Here is a 15,728-nt window from a genome sequence, read left to right as displayed (position 1 = left end):
CAAGGCAAAGGTGCAAACTCCACACAAAACGTGCCTCTGGAAAAACCTATCATCTTAAAGAAGAGAGACAGAGACTGGGTTTCTAGAAATGAGACTGTGACGTAATTTAAGTAACACCATTCTTAGTTCCTCCCTGCTGTGATTCCTGTGCCCAACTTTGGTTACTTCTCCAGGGGGATCTCTGCAGGACCTGCGTGTCCCCTGTGCAGCAGCTGCTTGCAAAGTGATGGCTAGACCTTGCCCTTGAAGCCTGCACCAAGTCAGCTGCAAACCTGCTTCCCGACTGCATATATAACAAAAGGAAACTGAGCAGCAGCTCAGCTTGTGAGGCCAAGGAAGACAAAGCCACCACCAGGCAGAAATCCAGCCCCATCTCTCGGGGCAAGGGAAAGCAATAGCGATTTGGTGGTAGGACCAGGTGCAGCAAACACTCCCAGGAGTTTAGAGAGGTCAGACCTAGGTCACCTGCTAAGCAGGGTGTCTCCAGAAATGAGCTGAAGAAATCCTACAGTCCCATAACCACCTGGATTAAACTAAGCACAGGTATGGGGGCTTCCTCCCACTGGCGAATCCAGAGTATTAAAATCGTGACAACAAGGCAGCCAAATATCCTTGCACTCTTTGAGAGCAAGCAGAAAGGCTCTTTTTTTTGCTACTTAAGGATTACTGTACCTCAGCTGAGCCGATTTCAGGGCATGCTCTCCAAGCACAAGATACAACATCCCCACTTACACCCCGCACCTTAAGCCAGACACAGTGAAATTCAAGATTTTTCAAAAGAACTTTGTTATAACAAATACTGCCAACTTCCTTCCTGGGTGCACAATCATGTGGATCCTGCTGCATAAACCACTCTCTCCAATCCAGGTAACTCCAGTGCTACAGGTGGCTGCCTCCCTGTCTCAATACACAGCATAAGAGTAAGAACACCCTAATCAGAGTGAGCCTTCCCAAAGGAGTCAGGAACACCCAGCTACAAAGAGTGCAACACAGCACTCACTCTCTCCTAATTTAAAAATCCATCTCTCCTCCTTTTCTTTATAAAGGATTAAAAATTGCTTCCTTGCAGTGAGAGCATCACCCACATCTCTTTATGGAAAACTTCACAGCATTGAATTCAAAGTGGCATTTATAACTTGAGAAAGGTATCTCAGCCACTGCTGACAATTCTCCAAAATGATCGGCTCAGGGTGCAGCAGAAGATTAAAAAAACCCCAAAACATCAGGAGTAGTGAGACCAAGACAGAACATCACTTGCCGCTCTGTTGAACACCAGTGCATCCACAACTGCACCCTGCGGTCAACTCTGGTCTCTGCATTTCAACAAGGGCACAGCAGTGCTACAGCTGCACAGAGAAAAGCAATTACACCACCCCTTAAGAGGCGAGACTAAAAGGGCCGGGATCTTCCTCCACTGAGAGGAAGAGGGCTGGCTGCAGTGTACGATGCTAGGAGGGCACAGGAACAGCACACAAAGCTAGCAGGAGATCCTTTTAAAGCAAGAAAAAAATATTTCCTTAAACAGCAGGCACCAAACTTCACCACCCCCTGCGGCAGCAAGTCCTGGGAGGTGGACAGCATCGGCAGCCTTGCAGAGGGGTTAGGTGTTCACAGCCAGAATGTCCACAGAGGTCCGGGTGAAGAAACGCCCTCAGAGCCCTCCTCTAACAGCAGAAATGGGGAATGAGAGTCCATCCCTCCACTCTGTCATCACACCACCAAGCCCAGCCCCGCACTTCTCACGGCTGTTGAAGTCTCCCAGCTTTCCACCTGAACTCCAGATCACAAGGTTTGAAGTGCTGCCTTCTGAAAAGCACCCTACAGCTGCCAAATCCTAGTCGCTGGATGTGGGAGAGGAGAGGACCAAGGAACTGCTGTGCTAGACAGAAGGAAAGCCAGTTGCCTCTCTCCGAGAACAGTTTTATTTCCAAAGTCTGTTAGGTAACTGGGACGCAAACACTGCTGCCCTTCTACCTCCATAGCGCTTGCACGTGACACCAGGCTGAGGGCAGAACGCCTCCAGCATCCATACACTAACAAGCAGGAACATGCTTTGGGGCATGCTACAGCTACTGTGCCTACAAAATGGTTGATTTTTGGCTCAGGCTCCCCACCTATGCAAGTCCCAACTCTGTTACCACAACTCATCATCCTCCATCATTATGCTAACCGCTTCCTTAGGCAGAAGAACAACGGACTTCTCACCAAGAGGGGAAACCAGTCATACAGACCCACCTGGCCTTACAAGATTAATCTTAAAAAATAGGCACTGACATAGATATGGGGGAGTTCTGGTGATTTGCAGTAACATACTTGAGCAAATTAACTTGTTAAACAACCTCAGCAATGAAAGGGAGGTAAGGGAGCCAAACCCAACAGCCTCAGGACTGCACAACCACCCTGATGCTAGGAACAGGTATGCTCCAGGCAAGCCTGCTGCCCCCTGCCAGCCGTGCTACCCTGCCTTTGGCTGCTGCATTCACACTTCACTCTGTCTTGAGGTATCAGGGCTTCTGGACAGTGTCCTGTGCAGCTACTATTAAGAGAAATCCTGCTTAAGCTTTCACTTATCTCCTTAAAAATATAGAATTGTAAAAAAAACCAGAAACCAAACAACCCAAGCTGTGTAGGTAATGTTTTCTGCAACACTATTGACATGTAACATGCACTTACTGAAACACTATTATCTGCTGCAGACACACACTCATGCCCCACCCTGGAGGCAGCTGTGAAGGTCCCCAACCAGCTGGAGAGCAGAGGACAGAGTTATGCCAACCAAAGGACATCTCCCAGTCTGCAGCACAGGTAGACAAAACTAAACACCCCATGAATACAGATCTTCAGCAGGGTGGAGAAAAGCCTCTTATGAACTCAACACATGGGAATATACCTTTGCTCCTTCAAGACCAGTCTTAATATTTCACTCTCAAACATGTTCCGAAAGCAGGAAAATCATGGAAGACGTACAAATGGGTTGGGTTACTACTTGGGTTACTTCTCCAACATCTACAGAGGCATCTTCTGCAACGTTCCAGTGGATCTAGTTATATACCATAGCCTCTTTAGCTGGCTAGAGCTCTGGAAACACATACACATGCACAACTTCCAGCCCTCTGTTCAGTTCATGAAGTCAAATTACACTGGCTCCAACGTCACACCAGGCCACTCAAAACCAGTGAGTTGCTTCTACCGAAATCAGCTCGAAGGCAATGGAGCTGATTTCCATACTTCCAAATCCTGATCATGCAATGCCTCCACAATCACCAGCCATTTATCCTCACACTATCGTGGGAACTGGGGAAATGTGACCCCGTGTGAAGCCAAAGATGGGTGGACATAGTGATGTGTCTAAGATTGCACAAGGCCAAGCCAGGCACTGACACCCACTCCTGGTGCATTTGCTACAGGACATCTCCACAGGGCACTACAGCTCTGAGACAAAAGGATCTTACTGACTGGTCTTGGTATCACTGCGTAAAATATAAACACTTCCTTCAGTCTTGGCACTTCAGCAACACCAACCTGGATGAAGAGCTCCTGGTAGTTTGGGAAAGGCAAGAATTGAGATCATCAATACCTGCTTTTAAAAACTACATCCCCTTCCTGATTTGGGATCTCCATCCAGAGTAGCCTCCCCTCCCTCCCTAGGACCCCAATCCATTTCTGCAGGGTCCCTCCCAGCACGGCCGCATGCACTGCTGGTGCCAGGAAGTTTTCACTGGTTCTGCACTGATGGCAACGCAGTGTGTATCTTGGTTGTCATTAACAGCAATACTCAGCAGCAACACACAGACTAAACAAGCCAAGAGGGAAGTCTGCATCTTTGCAAAGTATTGCAAATTCAAATATAGATCTTCAGGTTCATGGACACATCAAGCTGTATACAACTAACATACAGACTAACAGTAGCAATTCTGAGTTACATTTGCATCTTGACACGTAAGTGTTCTCAGTTGTGATGATCAAGACCTAAAAGTTCCCAAACTCTTTCACCCTGGACACCCAAACTTGCCATGCTACAACGTATGGGAGGAAAGTCACCTTCCAGCAGTTGTAGTCATCACTACATGAAAGCATAAAACATGTCACTGTCATACAGGAATGGCCAAATATTAATGGGGCTTTTTTGGTTTGCTTTTCTGAGGAGGGGTTTTTTTGTTGTTTTTTTTGGGGGGATTGTTTTTTTAATTAATGTGTAACATATTCCTGTACCAGTCTTCTAAATCTGGTTTGTGCTGACTCTACAGAAAGAGAAGTGCAGGGAAGGCATGGGGGAAGGAGGTTTGAAGAACTCTATTTTTAATTAATACATACCAGACTGGCCATCAGTTGGAAATATATCTGTAAAAGAAAAAAGAAAGAAAAAAATCAGTATTGGTTGCAGCTGGAGTGCGAATCATATTTAAAAGGTCCCTCCTCTCTTGATTTGTTTGCTTTAGCTAAACAGAGGAAGTATTTTCTTAGTATCCCAAGTTAAACATCAATCCAGCTTGGAACCCACCTCAATTCAACCACTTGTGAGAAAGATTTTGAAGGAGACAGTGTTTACCTGAATGTATTGCTCTCATAAACAACCTTCTAAATTGGCTTCTAACAGACAGCCATGAGGAATGAAAAGCTCGTTAAGATGTACAAAGATCCACACAATGAGCTAGTTGGTGGCACCCCCATGCTCCCCCTGGCCAGCATTATCAAATGAAAACCTGAACAGAGAACATCCAACATGCTGACCGGCTGGGAAGTGCAGGTGGCAGCCAAAGCAAAGGCAAAATGAGCATTTTCCTGATGGTTCTTGATTTTCGCAGCCACAAGGGACATCAACAGCTGTGCCTGGCTCCAACACAGCACCTACACCAGAGAACAGGCAGCCAGAAGCACGTATCCATCACCTGAACAGATGCCCCGCACCTTGGCACGTCACGCGTCACCCTGGGGGAATCACTTTTGCCTTCGCCCTCCCCTTCCCATCTCAGGTGGCTCTGCCAGCAAGCACGGCCTGTTGCGCAGAGCTGCTGGAGTCTGGAGGGTGTCAGATGCCGAAACGGATTACTCAGCCTTCCCACCCTGCATGCTCTTTCCAGTTAGAGGTATAGGTCCTTCTCCTGACAGACCCTATTTATTGCTGGGAGAAAGACGTTCACTGAAGTAGCTGGGAAGGATCAGATGAAAGACTTGTTCTTTTGAGAAGCACGCACAACAGCATGCATGGAGAAACCCTGTTGATAAAGGCTCCCCAGGAAGCTACGAAAACAGCACTTTCAAGAGAGCAATATACTGTTTTCTTCAAGGAACTTGGAAGAGAGGGAAGGGAGGCTGCCAGCAAGCCAAGGTCCTCCTAGGACAGGGGCAGGCCCCTGGCTCCTGCTTATCAGCTGCCCAAAACACACATTCAGCTGTAAAGTCACAAGAGTTGCAGCATGGACTACCCCTTGGACAGGGCAATGCTCTCTGGCCCGGGCTCAACCAATGCAGAAACAGCAAAAACACGCCTCTACCAAAGAGCTCCTATTTATCTACCTTTAACAGTGCACCATGTTCAAGGCACCCTCAGGCAGGGATGCTTTCATCCCACGTATAAGCAGCAGAAGCAAGTGGTGGGGAGGGAAGGAAAAAAAAAAAATAAAAAAAAAATCAAAACTCCTTCCGTAGTTACACAGGGTTGTGGTCTGCATTGAAGGCCTGATCTCGGGGAAAAGCCAGCACATCCAGAAAGGTCTCCAAGAGCCAGCCTGGATCTTTTGCAGACTGCATGTTCTACTGCAACCCTCCACCAGCATGTCACCCAGGTACACCTAAGCATTTTGTATTTCTGTGATGGTTGCTGACGAGATCAGGCTCCTGCAACAGTGAGTAGAAACATTCTGTACTTGATCTAACAGGTCCCAAGAGGCAACTTCTGCATTTTCCTACTGGGCAACTCCCAGACAGCTTCTCCACAGAGGAACAAAGTAGAAGCACTGGTTAATGCATATCCCACCTGTTTGGATCAGCTAGCTGTACCAGTTATTAGCAAAAAACAAAATTAACAAATAATAATAATACTACAATGGTTGAGAAAAGGAATTCCTTTGTGTCAGCCAAGAACTACAGGCCTTGGCAACCATTCCCACTGCTATACCCCTGCCAGGTGCAGCTCTCCAGTTTGCATTCCTGCTAGCCTGTCCAACCAACTCTCAATCAAATGCACGCCACAGCCTGGCCAGCCATCTGCACAACCAGCTATCCCCAAGGGGTCCAGGCTATCTCCTTCTAGAAACCACAGCAACCCGACAGTGTATTTGCCACCACATTTGCTAAAAAAAGCAGTGGAAGGTCCTCAGCTGCTCAGGTCAGTAGAAAGCAAGGGCTGCACATGATGACCAGGGGCAGACATTGCTCACACTCAGGGAGAGGTCTGCTAGTGCAACTCCTGTTGGGGAAGGACACTTGCCTCCAGTCCTCAACCCTCCTGTCTGGGAGAGACGGAGCTTGTCATAACTCATCACACCTGTGATTAATGCAGATTTGACTCCAAGCTCTCCAGAGCAGAAACCCAGAGTGCTGGGCTTGCAGTCAGCTCTCCCCACAGCTGAGAACAAGCACAGAGCAGTCTGCAGGACTTGCTCTTCTGAAAAGTAGGATTGCTGGGAGGACACACATGAGGCAGGGCTGGTCAGGGAATGCCAGGCACAAAGACCCTTGGGACGCCTTCTTCTCTTGCAAGCACAAGGGACTAGATTAGAAATTAGCCTGCCAATTAAGGGCAGCACCTGAGGTGCCCAAGAGAAGTCTAAATCAGGCAGCGCCTTCTTTTCCCAAGAAAGCCACAGTGGGGAAGGAGGCAGAAACGTGCGTGGCTGACAGGGCAAAGATAAACCCCTACGGCTGCTCTCCAAGGAACCCGTCTAGCACACTGCAGGGCTGAGCCTGCCTGTCCAGGTAAGCTCCCTTCCCAGTGCTCCCAAGGTTAAAAATCAAACACGAAGGACCCAGGCACAGAGACCAGGCTGGGGTTTTGCTCAAGCAAAGTCCCAACGCAGAAAGCCAAAGCCAGCAAACCAGCCCCACCAATTCCTCCCACCACACAGACCCGCTTTCCCACCTTCTTTTCCCCCACCAAGACACCCCAATGCCCGGTATCCTGATGCAGGCCAGATGCTGTGGAGGATGATGCATCCAACCCGCTACCTGCCCAGCAGCGGGCACTCCCTATGTGGGAGGCAGGAGCAGAGCTGCCAGCTCCCACACCTCCCAGCCAAATCCAGCCTGCTGCGCTGGGCGAATACAAAACAGCCCCCAGGCAGCCAAATGGGAAGGAGCAAGAAGTAACAATATCGCGATGCAAGCAAGGAAGACCCATGAAATTCGGACCCTGTGGTCTCACATTTCCTTCCCCTTCTTGCACGCAGACACTTTGTTTCTCAGCGTGGGCCCAACACCAGAAAGACTTGGAGTCTAAAGAGAGGGACTATAATCACCACAGGAACCAGTGACCTCTTCATCACGGGGCCAGCCTCTGCCAAGCCAGGTATTTCCCAAGCCCTTTCATCCTCCTCAGCTCTGTACATTATCCATACAGACTACAACATCTCAGCGGAAACCACGTTTCATGAATCTCCCTGTTATCTGCAAAGGGGGGTGGAGGAAGGAATGAGCCGGAGGTCAAGAGGCACGTGGCAGGCAGCAGGATGTCAGGACAGGCGCGGAGCATCCCTTTCAGGACTGTCATGAGAGTGCAGATGAGATACAGGAGTGCTCGCTCTGAACACAATACCCAGAGCTGCTGCATATAAAGCCCATGAGACATAACCAAATTGAGGGCACTCCTTCTTGAGGCAGTGCTGGGGGGTGGATACAGAATCCCAATTTTTGCCTGATGGTATTTTTAAACGCAGGAGAAGACCATATGCTAAAATGGGGCATTTAAAGAGAAAAGCTGATGCATCCACACACATACCCCCTCCCCAAGGGTTATCTGGCCACCACTGCTATTCAGGTATCTGGGACAGGTCCAGAAAGGCTATCCCATTTATGAGCACACATCTCCCTTCTGCTGCTCCCCCCGCTCACTGCAGAAGCATGCTGCTAACCAGGCTCCTCAGCCAGCCACGCTTCAGTGTCAAATCCAAACCCCCTCACAGGAAGCCTGCCTTCTCCCTGCTCAGCTCCCTTCTCCCTGCACAGTAGCTAGTCAGGAAGGGACCTCCACCACCCGCTGCCTGCCTCCAGCCTCTCTGCCACCAGCACGCCTCTTCTGTCACGGATGCTGCTTCTTCCCAGCAGGGCCCGAGAGGCAGTAGCTGAAGAGCAGCTCATTAGCCCTGACGCAAGAGAAACGCTGACTCGTTATTACAGCAACCCACAGCCGTAACTGCCGAGAGGGGCAGCACAGCCGCAGGCGGAGTGCCAGCACTCTGACCAGTTCCCTGCACCCTGACGCCCGCCACCAGCACCCTGCAATTACCCTTCTGCTCTCCAAACTGGGGGAAAAATGACCTCCATCTGCTTTCTGTTACCTGCCGGTCACCAAAGCACACTGACTGGTACCACTGCACCGGTGTGTGGAGCGAGGGCTGCTCCTCTGCATGCACAGGTACAAGCATACACGACAACACGCTCCTCCGCTGCTCCCAGCAGGACACAGGGCTCATCCACACTGCCACTGCTACAGGGAGAAGCCAGCTGATTTGTTCTGGCTTTTGACCCATTAAGTTGTAACTAAATCATCCTCCACGTTTTACAGACAAAAGACTTGGACGTCAGCAAAAAAATGACCTCTCCAAGGTCATGCGGGGACTCGGCAGCAGAGACGTGACCAGAACTCAGTCACAATGGCTCGAAAGCTGCAGGGCTGCGCTGGCTGCCCGGGAGAGGGCTGGGGAAGGGAAATGCTGGCGGACAGCAGGATCTCTGAGGATCTCTCCTCCTAATCTGTCCTGCCGCCCGGCAGGGACAATTCAGTTCTGCTCCTCTGGCTATGCCAGCAATCCTCCCAGTGCAAACAGCACAGGCAGGGAGAAGGTCCAAATTACATAGTCCAGCATCTGCTGCAAAGAGACCAGTGCTGCTCAAATCCCTTCACCATCCTCAGGCAACTTTTCAGCTCAAATCTGTATCACCTGGCTCCCCCTCAGAGGCCAAGGTAGTGCCTGCACAGGTTCCCAAGACAGTTACAGGCCTCTTCAAAGCAATGCTCAGCAGAGAAGGGGGTGAGGTCTGCTAGGAAAAAGTAGCAAAGCAAGAAACCCCAAACCCAAAGATTAGCATGGACAATTACGTCCCTCCTGAGATCCTGCTCGCTTCCTGCTCTCCTCCTTCATTACTTGCCAAGCAGGCTCAGGGAGGGTCCGGCTCTCAGCCACCCAGATCTTCCCAACCCTCCCCAGCTGCCAGGTCTGGGCAAACACCTCCCATATCTCTTAACAATGCTCAGCTACTGTAATAACAAGTATCTTTACCCCCTCAAAGAGAAGCCGAAGCCTGAGATGGGTAAAAGATCCAAACCAGATGGCTCAACCCTAACCTGATGTTGGTTAGGTCCTATGACACCAATAAGGTCTGTGCAACATAAAAAAAACTACAGAAGCGTTTATCAGCTCCCAAATCACTTCCTCTGCATGGGTATCCAGACCACCAGACCCCCAGTAAATGGTTTTCTGCTCTCCATCCAAAGGAGAGGCTTGTTTCCTTCTCAGACACCCCTATCACCTACACTAAGAGGCTGAAGAGCTGCAGTCAGTGTGAGCTCTGACACTGATTTCCCACAAACCATGTGGAAACAAATGCTTGAAATACATTTTTAGTGTATAAACAACCATGGTTTTGGTGAAGCTCAGCTGGGGTGCCCCTGTAACTTCATATAGTTGAAAAGGGATGAAGACTTCCAGCATCACCGAGCTGCAAAAGGAACACCCATGGGACAAAAATCACCTACTCCAAAATCAGAGCATTAACTGAGTGAGACAGCTCCCTAGCTTTAACTTCACACCACACACTAAATTAGTACCTTAATGCTGACATTCAGTCTCTTCCAGACAGAAGAGGAGCAGAGCTGACCGAGCAGGACTGCGACGCTAGCTGAAGACACGATCACTACTGGGACCAGCACTGTGCCTGGCAAAAGCACCTTCCAGAGATCTGCTTGGAAAAGGGTCCAGGTCTCTTCTCCGAGCACCGGAGATGCCAACGGGGTTCTGAGGAATGCATCTGGTCAGCCTGACCAGAAAAAACCCGAGATCTCTCCAAACAGACAGTCTTGCGAATGCAACACTCATATATGCGCAGGCACATGAGGAATAACTGTAAGGTCACGGCTGTTTTTTCTCCCATCCACTTATCAGTGCTTGCACTGGAAAGAACAAACACTGGGTGTTCTCTACCATTAACTCCTCCCCCCATCTCCAAAATGGACAAGCAGCAAAGCACTACTGCTCCAACCATAAGCCCTAACACTGCTATTCACGCACCTGACGAAAAGCTGCGGAGAAAGTACAAGGCACCTTAAAGGTGCCCGATTACTGTTCCCGTGAAGCAGCTGGTGACCCAGCTCTCCACCTCACATCCTTTAATCACCAGTAAGCCTCAAGTGACACCACTGGAAGTCTCCAGCCTTCCAGAAGACCAACCCAGTCTAGGCCCAATGATCATAGTCACCCTTCCCAAACTGTTCTTTAAGCTACTGGATATTGAACAGGCACTAGAATTTCAGACACGGTCAAGCAAAATTAACATGTGTCAGGGACTCTTGCTGAAATACAGGAACCATTTTGGTGTGGCCTAGAAGCCAACTGGATCCCACGCTGTGGAAATCAATACAGGATGGCATTTCCCTCTGACAGGGTCATCACACACTGCTCTGCAACACGCTTTTCTAAGTGCGCATCAAGGGCAGGCAGTCTCAGACATCACCACGAAGCTTTGCCTAAGGACAGCTCAATAAGCAGTGAGCAAGACACTACAGAGGAGAACCCATTACTGGAGCAGAAATCCAGCCTCTCCATGAAAGAGGATCCCACCCACCCCCCAAAAGCCCCAGTATTATGGGTCTGCCCTGTAACATCAGGCAGGGATGCCATAAAACGCCACAACTGAAAATTGCGAGGCACTCTCCACCTTAGGGCTGTGGGCAGAGGGCCAAGCAGGGGGTCTGTAGGATACACAAGGCAGCACAGTGAAGACAAAATAATTAAATCTCTTAACTGAATCAGAAATCATCAGACTCACAGTCTGAGATGTTCCCCCCTCTGGTCCAGTCTATTTGATTGTTTTTAATCAAACACACAGCTTTTCCAGTCACCCTCAAACTCCATCCTTGCTTGGTTCCACTTCTCTGCTGTTATTTAGATCAACTCCGATTTCAGTTCCAACTGAAGTCAAGAGGGTTGTCCACCTGTAATCTGCACCATCTCTTCCAAATCGTATTCACAGTTGCACTTACAGGTTTAATTTTACATTTTAAAAACAAGGGTCACTTAGAGCAAATTCCTCCCCTACAGAGCATGCAAATGTCACCTCTGTCATTCTCCAACTAAAAAGGGGGAGTTAGAAGAATTCACCCAAGTTTGGGAAGCCACAAGAAATCAGTCCCCCTTTTGTTCAGCTCAGTGCAGGACTGTCTGCAGTGGCAGAAGATTTCTGAGCACTCAGAAGATGCATTAGATCATATTAGGTATTCCCCCGAGCTCTCAAGGTTTAGCTGAGAAGTGAAATTTAATATGATTACAGCCAGCAAAGTCTCATGCTTTGTCATCTGAGCACATGCTGGAGACACCTCCGTGATTCGCTTTTCTGTCTGGTTGGGTGGGATCTCATGCACAAATATCCTATCACTTCTGTTTCAGTCAGAGTAAAACCTCCCAACAACATTTTTGGGATGCACTTCTCCACATTTCAGTATCTACTGCTACAGTCAAATAACTTCTCAGCATCATGCATACTGGTGTCACTCTTCACACTTAAATCTTTGCTTTGTTTTTTTACCTTTACTTGCCCCCTTGCACAGCCTTGTAGCTGACTTGTCAACGTGAGCCAGTCTGGAGATACACAGGTAGGGCAAAGTGCTTCAGTCACTCCTTTAAATGTCTCTTCTCACACTAGATGAGGCCAAGAGCATTGCTATTTGTTATTATGGTCAAGTCTTTATTTTCAGTAGGCTTGTTCTGTGAGGCTGGGAGAGCTGACATAAACAGACATTGCTCCCAAGCTATGCTGACTTTGTGACTATTTAGAAGGGTTACAGTAAAGGTATAAAATTATTGTAGTGAGAATCCTAAGTGTCTTGTGGGAATAAACTCAGTGCTTCTTTTGCAACACTTAATACAAAAAAATGGAGTATCTGAATTTGGAGAATCTGAAGAAATTAATTTCCTATAGTTTGAAGTGAAGTGAATGCTGGCTTATAAGTTCTCTCTATTTCATTCCATCACTAGCTTCATCGTCCGTAAGTGCGCAAACCAGTCAGTTTGGTAACTAACATTCAGTAAAATAATAATCACTCATTTGCACCACTGACCAGAAGCTTTCAAAAGCACAGTTATAAAGAGGAAAGAAAAAATAAAAGCAGAGTGAATTTAGTGTGAAGGCTGAATATGTATTACAAATAATCTGCAGAGGGATAGTGCTACCTATGTATTTAGCAATGTACCCACCTTCTGGCAGCACCTCCGAGTTACCAGGCAGGTTAAAACACCCATCTCCTCACACACCTTTTCTCTTACTTTCCCATCAACAAAACTCTACCCTTTCCTCATTTTTGTGGCTTTTCCAATTCCATACTTGTTTCCCCACATGTTTAGTCAGGAAAAACTCACCTCTTTTCTCAGTGTTTTAGACTTCTTAAAACCTAACATATCTAGCCCTAAAAATCCTCTGTTCTCTCCACACATGCATCCAGCAGCCAAGTCAAAAAAGTCAAATGACTACCAGGAAAGGAGAAGAGATAAGCAGCCCCCTGCACCCTCCCTATTGCCGACGGATCCCTTCCAGCACGCAGCCATGACCTGCAGACTGCAGAGTCACTCTGCAGGAGCACGGCACACGCCGCCGCTCAGCTGGAAAAACGTGCTCAGCAGTGTGCTTGGGGCGCACTCTGCTTCCTCCCACCACCCCCCGAGCCTCTGGGGCTGCACCCCCATACCTGCGTAGGGAAGAACGGAGCAGCACTGGGCTCCCACCTGCACGCCGCCCCCCACCCAGGCTTATGCACTGGCACCCAACGGGAAGGACACGCAGCACGTTTCCACCCCCCACCCCCCCTCCCCGGCTTTCCAATCACGGTTTAACTCTGGCTCGTGTGTCAAGGACACGTGAGGTTCACAAGCCCCATCCAAGCCCCCGTTTCTCCCCTTTGCCCCCTTGGCTATCACTCTCACCGTCACCAAGGGATCTCTGCAGAGCCTGACAGCAACCGAGCAAGGATCACTGTGGAGCACCAGAGATGCTTCTCCTCCAGCACCCTCCTTGTGGGGCAGGGATGCCTCTCCTGGGCCCCAGCCGAGGCCAGGGCCACTTCAGGGAGCAAGTCAGGAGTGCAGAGAAGCACCTGCAGGCATGTGGCCAGGTCACAGGCCAGCTCCGCCTGCTAAAGCAGCAGGTTGCAGACTCTGTTTCCAGCCACTTCAAGGGGTGCCCGGCAGGAAGCGAACGTGCTTCCCCAGGACAGCAGGTCAGGGCAAGCTGCACCTGCCAGCACATTGTGCGTGCCACGCACGCTTCAGAGGGAACCAGAATACCATCTTCTAGATCAAGGAAAGAAAGGGTGCCTGTGTCACTTCTGATGCCACCTGAACCAGACTGAGCAGCACTGACATGACCTGTGTCACACCAACAGCCACCTCCATTGACCATTTCTAAAGCAAATGGAGGCTTCCGCCTCATCTGTCGTGCCAGAGCATCCAACCCAGCCAGGGCCACCATGGTCACCTCCCACACACTATCAGAGCCCCAAGCTATCCGCTGCAGAGATCTCTACCAATCCTTCTGACTTGTGACCATGTAAAGGAACAGGATGATTCAAACCCAAAAAAACAAAAATAAAATCACAACCACCGCAGAGTACTGAAGCCTGCTGCGCATTCCTGTACAGTGCTGCAACACATGGAAGTGTCAAGGCAAACTGCTGCTCCTAAGTCAGCTTTGCTCCAGAAGGACACTGAAGGTAAACCACTGATAAGGCAGGTATTAAATCAGCCAGTTCACAGCCCCTCCTCCCTCTCTCCTTGTACGTCACAGCAGAATATCCCCCGGCACATGTAGCTTTAATGCTGCGGGAAGAGCTCTTGATCCTGGCAAAATCCATAGCGAGTGTCACACCAAAGCTGGGCTGGACAACTTGCTAAGGATGGCTCTGGCAGCCCGATGCAGTACTGAAACCAGCAGAGCCACAACACGTCACACGCCAATTTGTTCAGAAAAGGCAACCCACCCAGGCCTGCCCACAGAAGACCCCCAAACTGTCACACACACATATGCTCTGACAGATGAAAGTTCAGTTAGAAGGATCTTCTGGAAACCTGCAGTTACAGGATGAGCCTCTGTTTAGAAACATGTTGACACTTGACTTGACCACCATTTCCACAACCCTTCCTCAAAAAAACGTGCATCTTGCACAGTGTTAGAACTGCCATCAGCAAACCTATTTTCACCAAATGCCTTGTGCCAGTTTTTACTCTGTGGCTCTGAGACCTTCACAAGCGCACCCACTTCTCCTTTCAGCCAAGCAATCCAGACTGACCCTGACCTGGGACTCTCCCCAGAAAGAAGTCTGGCAACTGATTTATTCAAGGCCAAATTCAGTTCCCGTTTGTTCTGATCACCAATTATTGTTGCCTAAATACACAAGTAGCTGCTTTAAGTTCTCACAGCACTGCATTAACTTCTCTAAAGCCTTTCTTTTACCTCTCCTCTGACCTGCTCAAGTCACGCAGCTGTATCATTTGCTACTAGATATTCAGATTAGCCAGTTATTTCAATGCAAGGAGAAAAGTCTCCCAACTCCACTCAGAGATCACTAACAAGGACCTGGACCTGCAGAATGAGTCTGGAACTAAAGCAGGTCTCAAGCAAAGAAAGGGACAAATGCAGAACTGGCCATGCCAGAGAGCACCCAGAACTTTACCCAACCCCAGGAGATGACTTCCAGCCCATGCAAAGCTCCACCCAGATGGCATTACCACCATGAGAGATCCCAGCAGGTATCACCAAGGCTGCACCACCACCTCTTTCCCCAAGCTCCCTGTGCGCACAGCAAGCCAGGGATGTGAAAGAGCCAGCAGCACGGAGACTTAAGCCGTTGGTAGGAAGTCAACAAAGGTTCCAATGCCAAAACGATCAGAGGATAAATAACATATTAAAGACCATAATGTAAATGGGTATCATGGTTGGGAATGAACAAAGCTCACCACTCCCAACTGGACTTAAGGTAAGAGCAGAGCCAAAAGCCTTCCCAGCTCTCCTATCGGTTATCTGCCAGATCTGCAGCGAGGTCACTGTACCTCTGTTTACCTGGTTCCTGAGATGGGAGCAGAGCTCCTCCGAGAGGTGCACCACCATAAAGGACACCACAGACCTCTGGCAGTATTCAAGCCTACTTAAGTTTTCATTAAGATTTTTTTTTAAAGCCTTTCTGTTTGCAGCTGTAGTAAGGATTAAAACATTCAACCTGGTCTAGACAGCACAGCTTTCTACTAAAATGCACATTCCTTATTTAGCCAAACAAGCACTGCCACTGAGGTGCTGTCGGAGATACATTA

The 15,728-nt window shown here is 49.0% G+C and overlaps 1 protein-coding gene across 1 annotated transcript in view; it reads right to left on the bottom strand.

Annotated features, from left to right (window-relative positions):
* LARP1 (La ribonucleoprotein 1, translational regulator) overlaps positions 1 to 15,728 on the bottom strand; it is a 48,499-nt gene that overhangs the window by 27,413 nt on the left and 5,358 nt on the right. Inside the window, exon 2 of the mRNA XM_074838638.1 lies at positions 4,315 to 4,341. Coding sequence (XP_074694739.1) covers positions 4,315 to 4,341 — 27 coding nt within the window. The remainder of the gene's footprint in view (positions 1 to 4,314; positions 4,342 to 15,728) is intronic.

Source organism: Strix aluco, chromosome 13 (genome assembly GCF_031877795.1).
Source record: "Strix aluco isolate bStrAlu1 chromosome 13, bStrAlu1.hap1, whole genome shotgun sequence".
In the NCBI taxonomy this organism is placed as follows: Eukaryota; Metazoa; Chordata; class Aves; order Strigiformes; family Strigidae; genus Strix; species Strix aluco.
The sequence above is the reverse complement of the archived record's forward strand: the minus strand, read 5'-3'. Positions and strand labels throughout refer to the sequence as shown.